The following is a 16,140-nucleotide window of genomic DNA, read 5'->3' as shown; positions in this document are numbered from 1 at the left end:
AATCACCTCTTGCAAAAATAACTAAGATACTGGAAGGAGACACGTGTCATAGGTGACTGTTTTTGTCATCTGTGAGTTATGTTGCTAAACAAAAATGACTGAAAATGAATCATCATCTGCTGTGATGTTCGTGCTGGCTTCTTGAAGGCTTGGACTTGGGCCAGTACAGCAGTGCTTTAACAGTACTTGGTGACTTGGCACACTCAAATGCACGCTAGAATAACTAGGCGATGGGGGAAATCCCTTTGAACTGGAAAACTTGAAGGCCTCGGCCTCTTTCGCTGCACCATAATGGAGCGGTGTGGCTCGTTAAAAAGCGAGCGAAGGCGTCCAGCCAGAATCAATCAGTCTCCTGTGTGTTCTCCACCTGATTCAATTAAAGCCTTTTCATGAAGCACCAACTAAATGGGACTAATGCAGTACGCCCAGAGAAAGGGAGAGGAAACATTAGCAAGATAGAGAGAAGAAAGGGTGAGCGACAGGAAAGAATGAGTGAGAATACTTTGTGATTTATCAGTTCAGGGCTTCAGCAGCATCAATAATTCACTTAAAGAGCATTAACTAAACATGGCTGTGTTCAATTCAGCATATTTACAACACAGAACATGAGAATAATTTTGGGGTATGCTTTAGCTGATCAGAAGAAGGTGGCTTCGTTGCCATGTGGGAATCGCACTGCTTCAGCCAACACAGTCATGTTTTGAAGGCTGATGGTTGAAAATCACTGTTGCATATCAGGGCTGCACCCTAGTGCTGTAAATGTGAACTGAGGTGGTGCATTATGCTTCAAATCATGCTCTGCAAGGCCAGTGTGCAATGAACAGAGTTATTTTATTTGTCCCTGTCATTTGAATCAATCAGTTTATCGTGTCTCTTAATTGTCCAAAAATCTATCTCAATCGTAAAAAGGTGACATTGCTCTGGTGTGAACTACGCGCTGCCGTGCCATGTCTCCAGAATGCAGCGAGTTACATTTGTATGGAAAGTAGCTCATATAAAAAAAGAACATTATTTTTGCTTGTTGCAGCAAGACCCTGACAGAGCTCTGTGTGGGAAGATAAAAGCACATTTCCTTTCACTCTCGTAATTGCTGTGTAAGCGTTCCTTCTCGATCCTTCAATGTGAATGCATATGGATTTATTGATCCGGTGCAGTTTTTAAGTGCACAAAGACAGTTTTTAGGAAATGTTTTTCAGAGGCCAAGGCCACTAAGTCAGTGGTCAGTCGGATTTTTTCAGGCAAAACGTTTATTTAAAGCCAAGACAATTTGTCTAACTGGATGCATGCAGAGAGAAAAAATGTGCTCTCTGTGTGGAGGGAATATTTGTATGTACCTTCAACAACTGCAGACTACAGACAGCCAGGTCACAACAGTGCTAAAATGGCATTATTTCCTGTGAACAGATTGGAAACGAGGCAGAAATGAGGAACAGATTTAAAGGAGAGATAAAAGAGAAAGAGAGAAATGTGTAAATGAAGCTTAAACTTTTCTGGCTGGATAAACCAATTAGGATTAAATGAGTGAGAATCTAGATTCAACTGTTGAAACGTAAGACTAAACCTTTAAACTTGGATCAAACCAAATGAAATGTGTCAGCAGATGTAATGTTGGACCAAAAAAACCTGTCACTCATATTGTAGTCATCAAGCGCTAATCAGTCTGTCCAGACGCTCCTTATCTTGCAATCACATTAATTAAGTATTTGCAAAGGAATTCGAGCCAATTTCTCTAAGTCAACACAGTTTTACGAAACGCCACACTCAATGACAAACCAAGCCGAAACAAAATTCCTAGTGAGGAGCCCGTGTGTCTCTAGAACCTGTCGTCTCAGGAGGCTAATATTAAGCTTTATGAAGCTTGCTCACAGTGTCACACAGAGTGCAAGTCCTGCCCTGCTGTCTGCTCAGGCTAGCAGTTAGCAGCAAGAGGTCCTAAGATTCTTAAGTTATTCTCAGTAAGTTTCTTAAATAAGCACCAAAATGGTCACATTTTAATCAAACTTATCACAGTTCATGTGGTCTCCATGTGGCATCTCCATAGTCCCGAGTTCCTTTCATGAGGAGGCTTATGTAAGATATCTCATGCTAACAACTAGCTGCCAGATGCTCCACTTTGTTCCCACGTTTGTGGCCAACTTTACCCGTGCACTGTTTGGTGCTGGGCAGGTAGTGTGTGACCGACCAACCAACCAAAATACTGAGCTAAAAGAGGCATAAATGCTCCGTAGAGCTGAGGAGAACTGCAGAGTCAGTGATGCTTCTCTGCGGGTTCATCATTCCAAGCAGTTCACCTTACACATCATCGTTTAATCCTTTGCCGGTATGGAAAGGTATCAGTCAGCACAGCTTTAAGGAGAAAGGTCTTCAAACTCAGCTCATAAGGCCAGATGGATGTGAAGGACAGCAGAAGCTTAAAGAATGAGGGACAGAAAATAGAGAACGGAGGTGTCTGCTGCATTACCTTCATCATTACACCTGGCACCAGTCAAAGTCCATTCATTCGTGAATAACTCAGTCTTCTCATCAACACACATCTTGATGAAAGGCCTTTTCCAGCCTTAGCCTTCAGCAGTCAGATAGTGAGAATTACATGCCATTTATCTTTCATATTTCTTAACCTTGTCAGTACCTTCTCACTGGTTTCAGTAGTGCTGTGCTGTTGCTGCAGCCTCTCTGAGCTCTTTTCACTGGATTTCTGCCTTTGTTGTGTTAATTTGAAATGATAGTCTGACTCTATTGCTTTTTGCTAAACATCTTTCTCCATGTGTTACTAATGACTGTACGGCTGAGCAGTGGGAGCACTGAGTGCATTTATGTGCCGTCCTCTTTGTGCCAGGCAAAAATAAATCTTTGTTTACAGAGAGACAACCGTGGTAAATGGGAATATTCAGCGTTGTCATGGAGGAAAAAAAGAAGATTCAGCTGACTGTGAATGCGTAGAAAATGTTGGGTCCGTTTGTGAGCTTTAGAGATCTCGTCTCTCTGTCTAGAGTTGCGTGTGCATGTGAGGTCTCATCCGCTGTGCTCAGGCTGTGATTTACTGTCACTGTTGGGGATCTGGGATGGTGAAGCATATAACATTTACTCCTGAGTTGTCTAATGTAATGAGCAGGCACTTTGTCAGTGAAATGACTAAATCATAGTACTATTCATTATGCTGTTCAACCACACGCAGTGCAGTGAATGCAAAGTTGTCCTATAGTGCTGCTCAGAGAATAAATCTGCTTTATTCCCATTTTGGTCACGTGCTTACACCAAAGTAAGAAGCCCAAATGTATCCACACCACAACAATTCTGCTTCATTACCACACAGGAAGTGATGAAACTATCAGGACCTCAGAAATCCAAATGATGGACAAGTCTTGATTCAACTCAGCTGCAGAGAGGGCCAGACTTTGATTTCAAACACCTTTAATTCTAATTTTGCCTGTTTTATAAATACTTTCGATATTTTAGCATAAGTGTGGCTGTTTTCTGATCTGGTCTCATTTTAATTTCCTGTTGAAGCTGTGTGCCATTGATGCACACTCAACACTTCGTGTGTGTTGTCTCTGTAGTATAACTGTGCACTTCACACTCGCCACACTAATTCCATCAGTACAGCAGAATGGTGTCATTGCATTGTTTTGATTGCTGTTGGCTCTGCTGTCAGTGAAACTGCAAACGGTGCATGCTCACAGGGCATAATTCCCATGAATCCTTGGGGTCTTTTAATGTCAAGCATTTGCAGGAAGTGTTTCACTGATGATAGCTTAACAGCAATTGATAAACAACAGTAGAAGAAGACATTGGACTTCCACAGTATTGCTATGCATCATCATCATCATCATCATCATCATCATCATCATCATCTGCAGGAAGTGTTGAGATTCACTGGTGGAAACTTAAAAACACTCCAGACACCTGCAAAGTAGGACTGAGCAAACGAATTAGTGAATGAAAATCCTGTTTTCACATCAGCCATGGCTTATACCTCAGGAGAAAGACGTTGAATTTATTAATGTATGTGTGTATTTTATTTGGTTTCATTTAAAGTCTCATGAATCTTCAAAAATCAGCAGATCACATGTGCATTTTAAAGTCAGGATGAATAACAGGGTGCATTTCACTGAGCGCACATAAGGTGACTGTTTTCAGGTTGGGCTGTTTGATGCTCTTTTGATGAACTTGAAAAGGCATCAGACATGAGTTGCAAAGGGAAAGTAATTCCAATCACCTCCATCTAAGACCACTGTGCTGCAAGTGTATATGATGATTAAGAAGCTGTTTGTTTCTGCTGTTTTCTTTTTGTTTGCCATAACTTGATTTGCATATGTTTCCCAATCAATAAGATGAAAATTCTGCACTCCTACATCAAGCAGTTCAGGTGCCAAGAAATCCATAAACAGCCCTCACAGTGTGGTCTTATTAATTGTGGACCTCAGTGTTGCACTGTTTGGCCCAGCCCTGTAGCCTACTCACTGCTGTCTCTCTGCTTCTTTTACAGCTGCTTTACCCAGACAGTCAAAACCTGAAGGACTATGACTGATAGGCTCATCTCCCAATTCAGGGTGGTCCAGCTGGGAAGATAAAGCATTTGTGACCTGTGCATCCTCCACCTCCACTAGAAAAATGAGGACTATATTCCTGGGCGTTGTATGTGTTCTCTGTCTTCACCTGTCCCTGGATGCTTTGTCTTTGAGTGGACGAATGATTGAGACCGTAGATGGAGAGGGAACCGAAGCAGTGATCAGAGGAGAGAAGCTGCTCAGGCGAGTTCGACGAGGCTGGATGTGGAACCAGTTCTTCCTGCAGGAGGAGTACACAGGCAGTGACTACCAGTACATTGGCAAGGTAAGAGCTGTGCCACTGCCTCCCTGGTGGAGAATGTCCCATATGGTACCACATCAAATCCCCTTGATTAGTTGGAAAGACACTCCTCAGTCATGTGTGTTGCTCTTTCCTGAACTGCATTAATATGAACTGATGCTGAACTTAATCACTCTTCACCAATTTTGCCTATGACTTCCACAAATGATCATTGCTCCGCAAGTGTGTGAAAGAACTACATAGCTTACACATGAAGATTGACACACAAAAACACACTGTTGGTTTTTGAGATTATGGAACTTTTGTTAGTAGAAATGAAGCAGTCCTCCTTTGCTTGATTCAACACACTGCAGCTAATGTTAGCTCACATTAACAAACTCAACTGCTCACACTTTGTGACTCCTCTCTACTTGTTCCACTGGTACACCATTCTTTAGCCTTCACATTCGCATCATTCTGGAGTTTACATTGTGGCCACAAGTGATAGAGGAAATTAAACAAGAGTAATACAGCTTTAATGCCACTGTGTGGTGGTCCAGTAAGAGGTGTAAGTGAGAATGACTAAAACTTCAGATCACAATGGCAGTGCAGAGTACACTGAACACATCGTACTGCAGAACTGTAGAACATATATTTTAGGCAACTTTGGATGTGCGTCAGAGTTGTGAATTGCTGTGGAGCAGTGAAAGCACCGTCGCTGCAGCTGTGTTTCCTCACACTGTCACAATAATGGAATATCTAAAATTGTTACAGTGTTATATTTTTGCTCCTCCAAACTGTAAAGAGTGGTGTTGATAATGATGTGTTGTGGCCCAGCGACTGTGCTGTGCAGTACACATTCAGGACAGAGAGGCAGAGAGCTGACAGGAAGAAAATGGCAGGAGAGGCACAAAGACAGAATGTGCAATGTGAAGTGAATATATCAGGAAGGTGGAGAGGTTTTTCTCACCTCACACACAGACATATGTATATGTAATGAGTCCCATGGTGGATGTGTTAATGTCAGTAATATACCGTTCATAGCCCTCTCTCCTAATCCTCTCATTGTATATTTATGTGTGTGTGTGTGTGTGTGTGTGTGTGTGTGTGTGTGTGTGTGTGTGTGTGTGTGTGTGTGTGTGTGTGTGTGTGTGTTATATGTTGTACATTCCTATCAAGTTTACTTTAAGTGCTGTATGTTTCAATGCTTTTCTTCCTTTTCCATAATGCCGACACACATTGTTTGTGTCTCATTGCTGTCTGTGCTGCTTTCAGGGGATGTACGACCTCTGAAAGCTGGAAACATATTTTCATTTCTATATTTCATTTCAAAGGGAAAACATATGTGTCATCATTGTTTAGCCTTGTTCCGCTGCACAAACTGAATAACGTGACCTGAGGCTTGAACCTTCAGGGACCATGTAAATCGTTGGTGCTTACTTGTTTCTTGCGTTTGAACTGAATTTTTCAAATGTTTTGCTCTTATCCCTCTGAACCGCAAAAACCTACTGGTGGGTTTGAAAGACATGTGTTTTTTTTTTGTTTTTAAATCACAGAAATGTCACCATTTATCTAAAAACAGGAATGATGATCTGACCTTTGAACAGTCCTTGAACATATCATCTTCCATCAGCAAAAGTAACCAAACCTAAGCTTAAAATAGAGATATTTTGTCAAATCACTTTGTTCTGCATGCCTCTTTTGAAATTTCACCCAAAATTAACCATTTGCACTAAACAGATGGTGTCAATAACATGAAATTTTGTCCTTCTGAGCGAGACTGGCAAGCTTTGAATGAGTCCTGCAGGAGGAGGAGCCAGCAGCGACAGAGAGGAGCAAGAGAGGTTCTTAAAAAAGAAATAGTTCAATATGTACGGCGTGTGGAGGCCCCATTTATTTCCAGCATTCTGAAACTTGTGGGCACCTGGAAAATGTTGCATATGTAGATTCTGTTTTTATTGTTGGTGGTGTTTTTTTGTTTTGTTTTGTTTTTTGTAATAATCAAAGATTTTTTGAGGTCTCCCTCCTTCTAGCTGTGATTTCCATCTCATATATCAAAGTGAAAAAAGAGCCCACAGTGAGTAAGAATATGAAGAGAACCAAACTTGTCCAGAAGCTGTTGGAGTTCAGAGAGTTAAAAAGGGAACGTGAAGTCATTTTTTACATTAGTGGACATGTGAGGTGTGCCTTTTTGGGACAGAGAGCATTGTAACTGATGAGATCCAGTTTAACACCCCCACCTGGACTCCAGGGCACTGCTGGGGAAGGCACAGCATTCAGCATGTCGTACCTCTGTAGCTTTCCAGTTTGTCATTTTTCCTCCTAAAACTGTCAGAGCCAGCTCTTTTTGATTGACCAAACACTCATGAGCACATGGACATCTTTGTCTCGCTCTCTGCTTGGTCTTTTTTGAAGCATTAGTTGCAGATGCAGTCGTAAAATGGTGCTTCCTGTAGTTGTGTGTGTTGTAGTCATTCTTAGTGATCTGCTTGACCAGTCACTTCACCAGTCAGATGCTGCCAGCCTCTGTGTCTGTACCTCCTCCTGAGCACTGCCCAGATTAAGTTCCAGGAACTCGCGTGGAAAGCAGAGTGGAGGCGATGGTGACTTCACATTACATTATGTTTCACTAAAGTGAGGCAGTGAGTGATGTCACACAGCTCCAGCAGCTCTGTTTTCAAGACCAACTTGGTAAGACAGGAAACTTACAAAAACCCCAATCTACACATATGTGGTTGACAAAACAATATCACCTCCAGTTCCATGTGGTAGCTGTTCTGGAGCTCTGAGAGAACCAGGGGAACCAGAACATATAGATTTGACACTATTTTCAAGAAAAAATCTTCTCATAACCTATAACTGAGCAGCAAAATTGGATGTCCAGACTAGCTTTTGTCAGAGCTGGCTTTTGCTTGGCAGATAATAAATGCAGAATGTTAAGTGTCTGAGGCGATGTCATTATGTTAAGAAATGGCTTTTAGGAATGAATGAGTGCAGTCGATAAACATACACAAGTCAATGCAATGAACACAATGTTCATCTCATACAAATTCTATGAGGAATGAAATATATTAAACATATACAAAATACATTTTTTGTTGGTTAAGATCCTCAAGGCCGAGAAAGGTTTCATCCATTCATTCATAAGTAAGGCCCTCAGTGTAGCCGTACATGAAACATGCTGTGTGCTGATGCTAATGTTCACTTACCCTGTGCAGACATAGTAAGGTGATGAAGGGATGTTCCATCTAACTGGCTGCTCTGTTTAATATCAAGAGGAGTTTCTCACTTGTCGGCTTATTAGTGAAGTTAGCACACAGTGCAGCGTGATGATAGTTGGAGCTGTGCTGTTTGATCAGTAGCCAGATGCCGGGAGGTATTGTGCTGCTCTGTATGAAGCCTGCTGTCTGACAGCACAAAACAAAGTCAGCTTTGAAACAAACAAGAGTTTGCCATGATTGAGGTAAACACAGAGAGAAGCAAGACAGAGTCAGCAGACTTTTCCTCCCTGCTGGGGTTGCCTTCACTGCAGGGGGTCTGCTGGGTGCCTCAGATATGCTTTAGCGACAACAGTATGGTTTAGAGACAGTTTAGCGGGGATGGGATGTGTTGAGCAGGGGCACCAGTTTATGTAGGCTAACATTAATATCATGTTTTTCCTCCTGATACCATGGAGTGCAGACGCGTAGGAATCATCTAATACACTATATTTATGCAGTCCTCATCCAATTTATTAATATTCAATTACACAGCAAGCATTACCTTCAGATGCACTCTGCTTGACATCATCCTTTTCTATGTAAGAACAGTAAACAACAAATAACAAACTACCCCAGGCCTAAACTGACTTATGCCAATCCAACTCCCTGTCTGGGTCCAAACCCTGGGCGCATCGGAAAAGACATAAGAAACATAACACAGAGGGCTTTGTGCCGTGTGTCAGCCACAGTCATCCAAAACTGACAAGAGAATTCTGGTCTCTTAGAACTAAGGTCTTACTTTCACAGCTTTGGCCATAATTGCTGTGTATTGTCCTCATCCAGTTAATCGCTTGGATTTGGTAACACAGCAACTAGACAGAAGCAGTGAGAGGATCAGATGGGTTGGAAACAGAGCCCCAGGTTAGCCACTCTAACATCCACCACAGTCTGCAGACTGACTTCCTGCTTCAGCTTTCACCCACTGTACTTACAGTAGTTCTCATATCACATTTCCCACATAGCAGAGATTTGTGTTTTCTGATCAAATTATAGTATTTCGATATTTTACAAAATGGAATCACTGTCTTCTCTGTCATGTCAAAAGTCAAGAGCACACCCTGCAGCCCTCAGACAGACATGTTTGGATACATTTGATGTCCGTTTCTGGATGTTTTTGCTGTGTCCTCTCCATGTGGCAGCGGAGGGACAGTGATAGCAGAAAGGACTATAATTTGCCTTAACACATAAACACCACACACTGGTTATCATCCAGTCAATGAAAATTGCAAATTGTTCTTTGAATCACTTACAAAAGATTACAGAAAAAAACTCACTGATCAAGTGAGTGTAACACCCTGGACCTCTGAATCTAAAGCAAGGCCCACTGCTGCAGGGATTATCGATAAAAGTTAGAAATAGCAATGAGCAGAAAAAGTCTTTCTGCGACGCCTAATAAATGTGGTACTGCTGTCAGTGTGAAGGTGACTGTGAAAAACTGTAAGAGACAGCAGTATGGTGGAGATATGGTAGTAGAGACAGTGATCTGGGACACATGAGGACTCCAGAAAGCATACTCGGCTCTGGAAATGCGCTGTGGTGAAATGTCCGCAGGCTTCGTCAGCTCGTGTTAGGTGAAAGCATGGAGGTGTTGCAGCCCTGCAGACTGACAGATCAAATCAGACTGAACACTGCTGGAGAAAAAAGGCAGCAAGGATCAAAAGGAAAGAGGGAGAGAGAAAGGGAAAGAGGGCCAGAGAGTGAGGGGGGAGGGAAAGAAGGGACATGTAGGCTTTCTAATGTGAAGAATATGCACAGAGAAGGTGCTGTTAAAAGAAGACTTGATGACAGGCAGAACAAAAGCACAACGGGAACGAAACGAGAACAAGAAGTCAGCTGTAAGAAGAGAAGACGTGAGGGTCTGCAGAAAGAGAAAGTACACTGACAAGTATACTGACAAGCAGAGAGTGAAAAGGTGAAACACTGCAGGTCAACTCCAGGAAGAAAAGACAAGACAGCTTCCAGTCCCAGATACATGGAAACAGCAGTCCACTGTCCTCACGACACTTGCTTGAAGCCAAATATTTGATACAGCAATGATCCAGTAAATACTGATGTTATTTCATGGTTCAGCTGTTAAATAAGAAATGGACAGGTTGAAGAATGGTTATGTGAAGGGATGTCAGTGAAACATCACATCAGCACAAACATACTGTGTATCAGCAGAATAAAGCAGTGTCTATGATCAGAAAGTACATGCTGCTGAAAGTTTATTTGTTGAATAAAACGACCATATTAGGACGTCTGCGTCAGGTTGATCCACCCGGTTCCTCTAAATATCTGACAAATCAAGGTGCGATGTCACATTAATCCCAAAATCATGTAAAAACCTGATGCTGTCATGAATCAGTTAAACCACTGGTCTTATAGACCCAGAGGTATGACAGTAAAGGGATGCATATCCCTTTATAAACAGCATTATTTATGTAATCTGCTGGAATGTTGTCACACATTTATTGTTCACACATGTTTTCTGTATCATGAGAGCATGGAGTCTGGAATATGATCATGAGGAAACCAGGAGAAGACTGAAGCATGTGACGTGTTCCAATATACAATTAAAGTTCCATTCACATCTATCTTATTGAGGTGACCCCAGATGATAGATTTCTTTAAAGTGTGAAAAGCTGAAACTACAAGCAGTGAGAAAGTATTTTTTGTCATTTGGGTGAATTGACTATAGACATACTGTATATAGCCATAGACCAAATATAGCCCAACTAAAGATATGAAGAAAAGAAAGAGGAGAGGAGGCACATCAAGGTGCGATATGTACTTGGCTTTGAGTGAAATCAGTGTCGATACCGCCTTGGTCCTGACTGCTTGAGAGTACGGTTTATCGATGAATGGATTCTCACAGTTTTCATGCAACTTAGCCTGCATTTGTGCTGCGTTACCACTGCATCTGTTCAACAATCTGTTCAGCGACGAGTGCAGGAAAAAATAGCTCCTGAACCTTCCAAAATAAGATGAGGACATGGAAGATTGGACGATGTGGAGCGCAGTGGCTCAAAATGTTTTCACTGCACATCACTGATGATCTGTGTGTTTGACTCTGTCACACAGACACACCACACAACACTTCATACACCAGAACCAGGCAGATGAAGTGTGACCCACCCCTCCACTGTGGTTTTTTTTTGTGTGTGTGTGTGTGTGTGTGCGTGCGTGTGCGTGGTTGCGCGGGCGCGTGCGTGTGTGTGTGGTTAAGCAGAGGGTTATCAGCAATGAGCCAGAAAGTGTGGAAGACTCTAATTATTCCCCTCGTCTCATCAGGGTTGTGCAAAATTTTGTTGAGAGTGGTTCAGTTTTTCCCTGACTCATCCGTCATCCACCACAAGAGCACGTCCAGCCTAACAGAGACTGAGGTTTTATTAAAATCATTATTCTCCAAGTGAGGAGTCATTTTAATTCACTTTATTGCAGTATGCCAGTATTTGTTTCATACATGCTGTTATAACACTCCATTCACATGAGGCTTGAGGAGAAGGCTTTTTCTCCACTATCATTCATCAGCCATCCGTCTTCATTTAAAGGGGAACTACACAGACTTTAGAAATCACAGTCAGTCATCAGGGTTATCTCAGGGCTTGGACACTTCAAATTTCTACATACTACTCATACAACAGACTGAGTGTCCTGATGTGCGAGGCTGTCAACTTTCTTTTTTTCATTCTTTCTCTCAGAAGTTCCCAGATTTTACGGCGCAACAATAAATTGCTAAAATTGCTCATAATTGAAACCAAAGGGCATCAAGTCAAAAACAAGTAAAAGTCAGTGTCCAGGAAGGCGAGGGAGGACAAAACCTCCCGTGTGTGCGATCAGATCACATGTTAAATATGAGGGACTAACGTCCTCCAGAGCACAGCTGCATTTAGCTACATTTCAAAGGGGCTCTACATTGTAATAACATCAATAGCTTAAGCAGACCTTGGACTTAGCGTTTTTGGTTCAGAGGAACAGGAATTCTGTGGGAACAGAGATATTAAGTTGAAAGGAAAATCCTCTCATTGACAACCCAGCAAAACTCCAACAGGCCAAGTCTGCAGATTTGGATTTTTTTTTTTTTTTTTTTTGAAGTGGGAGAAGAAGAGGCTGTGAGTCAGCACTCTAGTTTCTCATCAAGGCTCATTGGTATGAACAGGAAAGTGAGTTTTGAAGGCCAGAAAGTTCAGAGGCTGATCCAGTCATTGAGCTATTGCTATTGATAGGAGCCTATGAGGTCTCGTTTTAACAGCCACATGACGAGCTGCAGATTACTTAATAAGAAGTCACTCAGTGAATGAAGCAGGATTCTAGTGCTTTTGAATTAGTGAACGATGATCCTTTGATCCTTAATAATTGACTTTTTGTGTATGAGCGAAGCGATTCTACAAACAGCCTAGAAAAACAGCTGCAGTGTTTACAGTCCCTGTAGAGCTGCAGAGTTTCACGTGCTAGCTGCTGAATGATGGCTCTCGCTGAGGTTTTAGTCCAACAGACAAGTCTTGCAAGTGCAGCCTTCACTGTGAGAATTAGACCTATTCTGATTGTAAGTGCTAGAGGCACAGCCCAACATGGGGCATAAGACTGACTGTCATCAAAGCCACAGAAAAACATTTTATTCTCAGTGTTGCTAGCCTTAACCCCAGAAACAGGAAGGAAGTTTGCGCATTAAAAACGATCAAATCATTTCCAAAACTGTCAGATTTACAGTCTGTTTAATCATTTGTTTATTGCAAATCTGCATGTTAGATATTAGTGCAAAATTCAGGGGCAAAAGTGAAGATCAGGGCCTGCTCAGCACTCTTGCATTCATTTTAGGGCTCTCTGTTGACACTTCATGTGTTAATATACACCGTATTGGTTGTATTTTATAAATTCCTAACTCCTAAATTTACCCACCAGTGAAACCACAAAGCTGCAACCATGGCTGTTCACTCCTAGGGCTCTATTTTGGAGGTCAGGTCCGCTTCGCCGATGGGGTGTGGCGGCGCAGACTTTGGTATTTTCATGCACTGCACTGCCAGCGCATCTACTCCCCCTTCTCATCTCTGTCCCACCCAGCGGCACAACGCGGAAAGAGGGAGGGGAGAAGGTGTGGAGTGGGTTTGACACAGCCGAGTCCAATCTTCATCAATCACACTGGCTCCTTGCCTCACTTTTAAAAACGCCACTGGCCAGGCGAATGGCAAGTTTCAAGGATGACTGAGCCCGTGCAGGAAAGTGTCCGACGCCCAAACTTCTCTCAGGAGGAGTTGGCCTCGATAAATTTATTTCAGTACTGTCTATCTGTTTAGTGTGGAAAGTTATTGATCGTCAGATGTTTTTTGAACTGATGTAACCGCAAATACTCACTTAATAACAAAGCTGGGCAGCGAGGCGCTCCCTCCTCTCCTGTGCGCTCTGCTGCACTCCCAGTTGACACGGCACATGCAGTTCACACTCTCTCCGTCTTAAGTCCTCCGTGAGTTCATAGTGACATCCACGTTGTATAACCATGTTGTTTAAAACGCAACATGCCACAAAGAATGCACCGACACTCTGAGGGCTGTATGTTAATGAACCACCTGTCCGGTCCAGACATCTAAAATGCATTTTGAGAACCTGCGTTCGATGACTGACCGAGCACTGCTGAAAACACCGTTAAAACCACGCTGCCGTCTTGTTGACGGTGTGATAAATGGCGTCATCACGTTTTCAGTGGATAGCCGTTATCACCTAGCAGCCACACCTCCAGAGAGGTGTCCCCCTGAAAGACTGTAGGGATGCTAGAATTCGTCAGGATGAACGAGTCATGTGCCGACCCGGGGAAAGAGCCATACACGTTTGTCACCAGGCGATTTGAGTCACAGATCACCAGACATCCCTGTTTCACCTGTGTACATTCAGTCAGGTTGAGTGACCATTACGCGTGCCGAACGTGCTTGCGATGTGGTCAGATGAGATACTGATCAAAATATATAAATTTAGGTCTGACTGTATGTGCTGACTCAGATAGCTGCATTGAATCGTGGCTGTTGCTAATAATTGATCGCAGTAAAATGCCAGACACTGTGGAAACCTGCTTGTGAGGTGTTGGTGACGTGAGCGCACGACTCCGCTGGTTTACGAAAATCCGCTTGCCCGGCAGTGCGCCAGTGGTGCACAGAGTTGACCAGGTCTGGGCTGGCGAGCTTTCAGCACACTTCTATGCCACCGGCGTGGACCAAAATGGGATGAAAATCCAAATCCGCAGACACATGATTATGTCGACACTTCCCCCTACTGCACCACAGCGCCCATCCTGGTGCACCTCTGTACACCTCGGTTTACCAAAATACCAAGTGTGCTGTGCACCTGCCAGCGCTGCATGAAAATACCACTGCGCAGGGTGTGCACCCTGGGGACGAAAATAGAGCCCCTAGTCATCTGTGCATCTGTGTCATACCATGACTTGCATGCTAACCTTACAACGCAAGTGCTTTACAGGCACTATTTCTGTAAATAATAATCTGGATTCCATTATTTGAGATGATAACCAGCCTCCCCAAACAGCTACAGTTGGAGCTTGTTAGAGTTATGTTCTGTTCTGCTTGTCAGAGCAGAACACGTCATGTAGTTGCTGGTCAGTAAAGGAGGGGAATCAGCATGAGGGCGAGCTGATCCCAGAGCCTCAGTCTCTGCTATTTAGACTGCTGGTTAATAACAGCAAGCACAATATTTTTCTGTGTTTTCTCCAAGTTTCCCACTCTGTTTATGAGATGATATATGCCAGACAAACACAGACCAGGGTCGCAGGAACATTTAGTCTGACTGTTTTTAGTTTGAGGATTACATACTGTGTCCACTCTGCACTACAGTGGGAAGAGTGGCAACACCCCTGCACTATATTAACAGTTTCACAGTATGCTGTGAATCACACTCAGACCTTTGGGTCTCTCAAGAATCTGTCACGGTCATGACCTGCGAGGCCAGTACAACCAAAAGAAACATCCAAACATACAGTCTGCATACTTGTGTGTAATCTAATCAAAATGGGATTTTGAATGAGTTCGGATTAAGGGCTTTCCACAGGAAACCACTGCAGTTGTCATCTCTTCAGAACAAAGGTCATCAGATCCTTCACATAACAAGCAGAAAACACTGTGAATCAGGTTTGAATCACATGTTTTATAAAAATAAAAAATGTCAAACCCTCACATAAATCCATCCAAAGCTGGTGCTTGTAAGTAGCTCACACCTCCCACAGGTAGTTGAGAAGGTAGCAGCTGCAATGGCTCACTCTCTCTCTCTCTCTCTCTCTCTCTCTCTCTCTCTCTCGCTCTCTCGCTCACACACACACACACACACACACACACACACACACACACACACACACACACACACACACACATATACACATATCCATGTACTTCTGTCCTTGTGAGGACACTCTTACCGTACCCTAACCTGAACCATCACAACTAAATGCCTCACATTAACCCTGAGCCTAACTCTAACCTAAACCTAACTCAAACCTAATCCTTTAAGCCCAGTCTAACCCTCAAATAGGCCTCTGAAGGTCTGTCAGAACGTGAAGATTGGCCAAAATGTCCTTACTTTCCAAAATATCCTCACTCTTAAGATCTAAAACTCAAAGTGGTTCTCACAACGATAGCTGCACAAGTACACACAGACACACACACACGTATAATCAAAGGCTTCACCCTAACACCTGGCCTGGAGGAGTAAAGCAGGGATGAAGGGATGAAAGGTGGACAGCAAGCCACTTGAGGTCAAGAGATACAGACAAAGACAAGAGGCGAGAGAGAGAGCAGGGTTATTGCTGCAGGTATCAGAGTAAAAGCAGCAGACCTCACAGCAGATCTGATAGATGTTTACTCCTTCAGGCACAACACAAACTATGGCTCTCTGCTGCTCTCTCTTCATTTTCAGCTGGGGTTTGTGCCGTCAGAAGATTCTCGTTTTGTTTCTCAGTCTTGAGCTGACTCTTGGTCTTTCATTTGTCTTTCTGTCTTTGCTCTTCTTTGCTTCTGTCTTATATAAGCGGCTCACCGCCATCCATTGGCCTGTCCATCCTCTTTTCCCTACATCCACGTACCATCAATAAGTACTTTCCACAATAGAGGGAAAG

The 16,140-nt window shown here is 43.0% G+C and overlaps 1 protein-coding gene across 1 annotated transcript in view; it reads left to right on the top strand.

Annotated features, from left to right (window-relative positions):
* LOC139338859 (cadherin-6-like) overlaps positions 1–16,140 on the top strand; it is an 81,116-nt gene that overhangs the window by 27,004 nt on the left and 37,972 nt on the right. The window contains exon 2 of the mRNA XM_070974149.1: positions 4,487–4,833. Within this exon, the coding sequence (XP_070830250.1) occupies positions 4,612–4,833 (222 nt within the window). The 5' untranslated portion in view covers positions 4,487–4,611. The remainder of the gene's footprint in view (positions 1–4,486; positions 4,834–16,140) is intronic.

The sequence above is a fragment of the Chaetodon trifascialis genome, chromosome 11, assembly GCF_039877785.1.
Source record: "Chaetodon trifascialis isolate fChaTrf1 chromosome 11, fChaTrf1.hap1, whole genome shotgun sequence".
Lineage (NCBI taxonomy): Eukaryota > Metazoa > Chordata > Actinopteri > Chaetodontiformes > Chaetodontidae > Chaetodon > Chaetodon trifascialis.
Note: the sequence above shows the minus strand (reverse complement) of the source record. Positions and strands in the feature narration are given on the sequence as shown.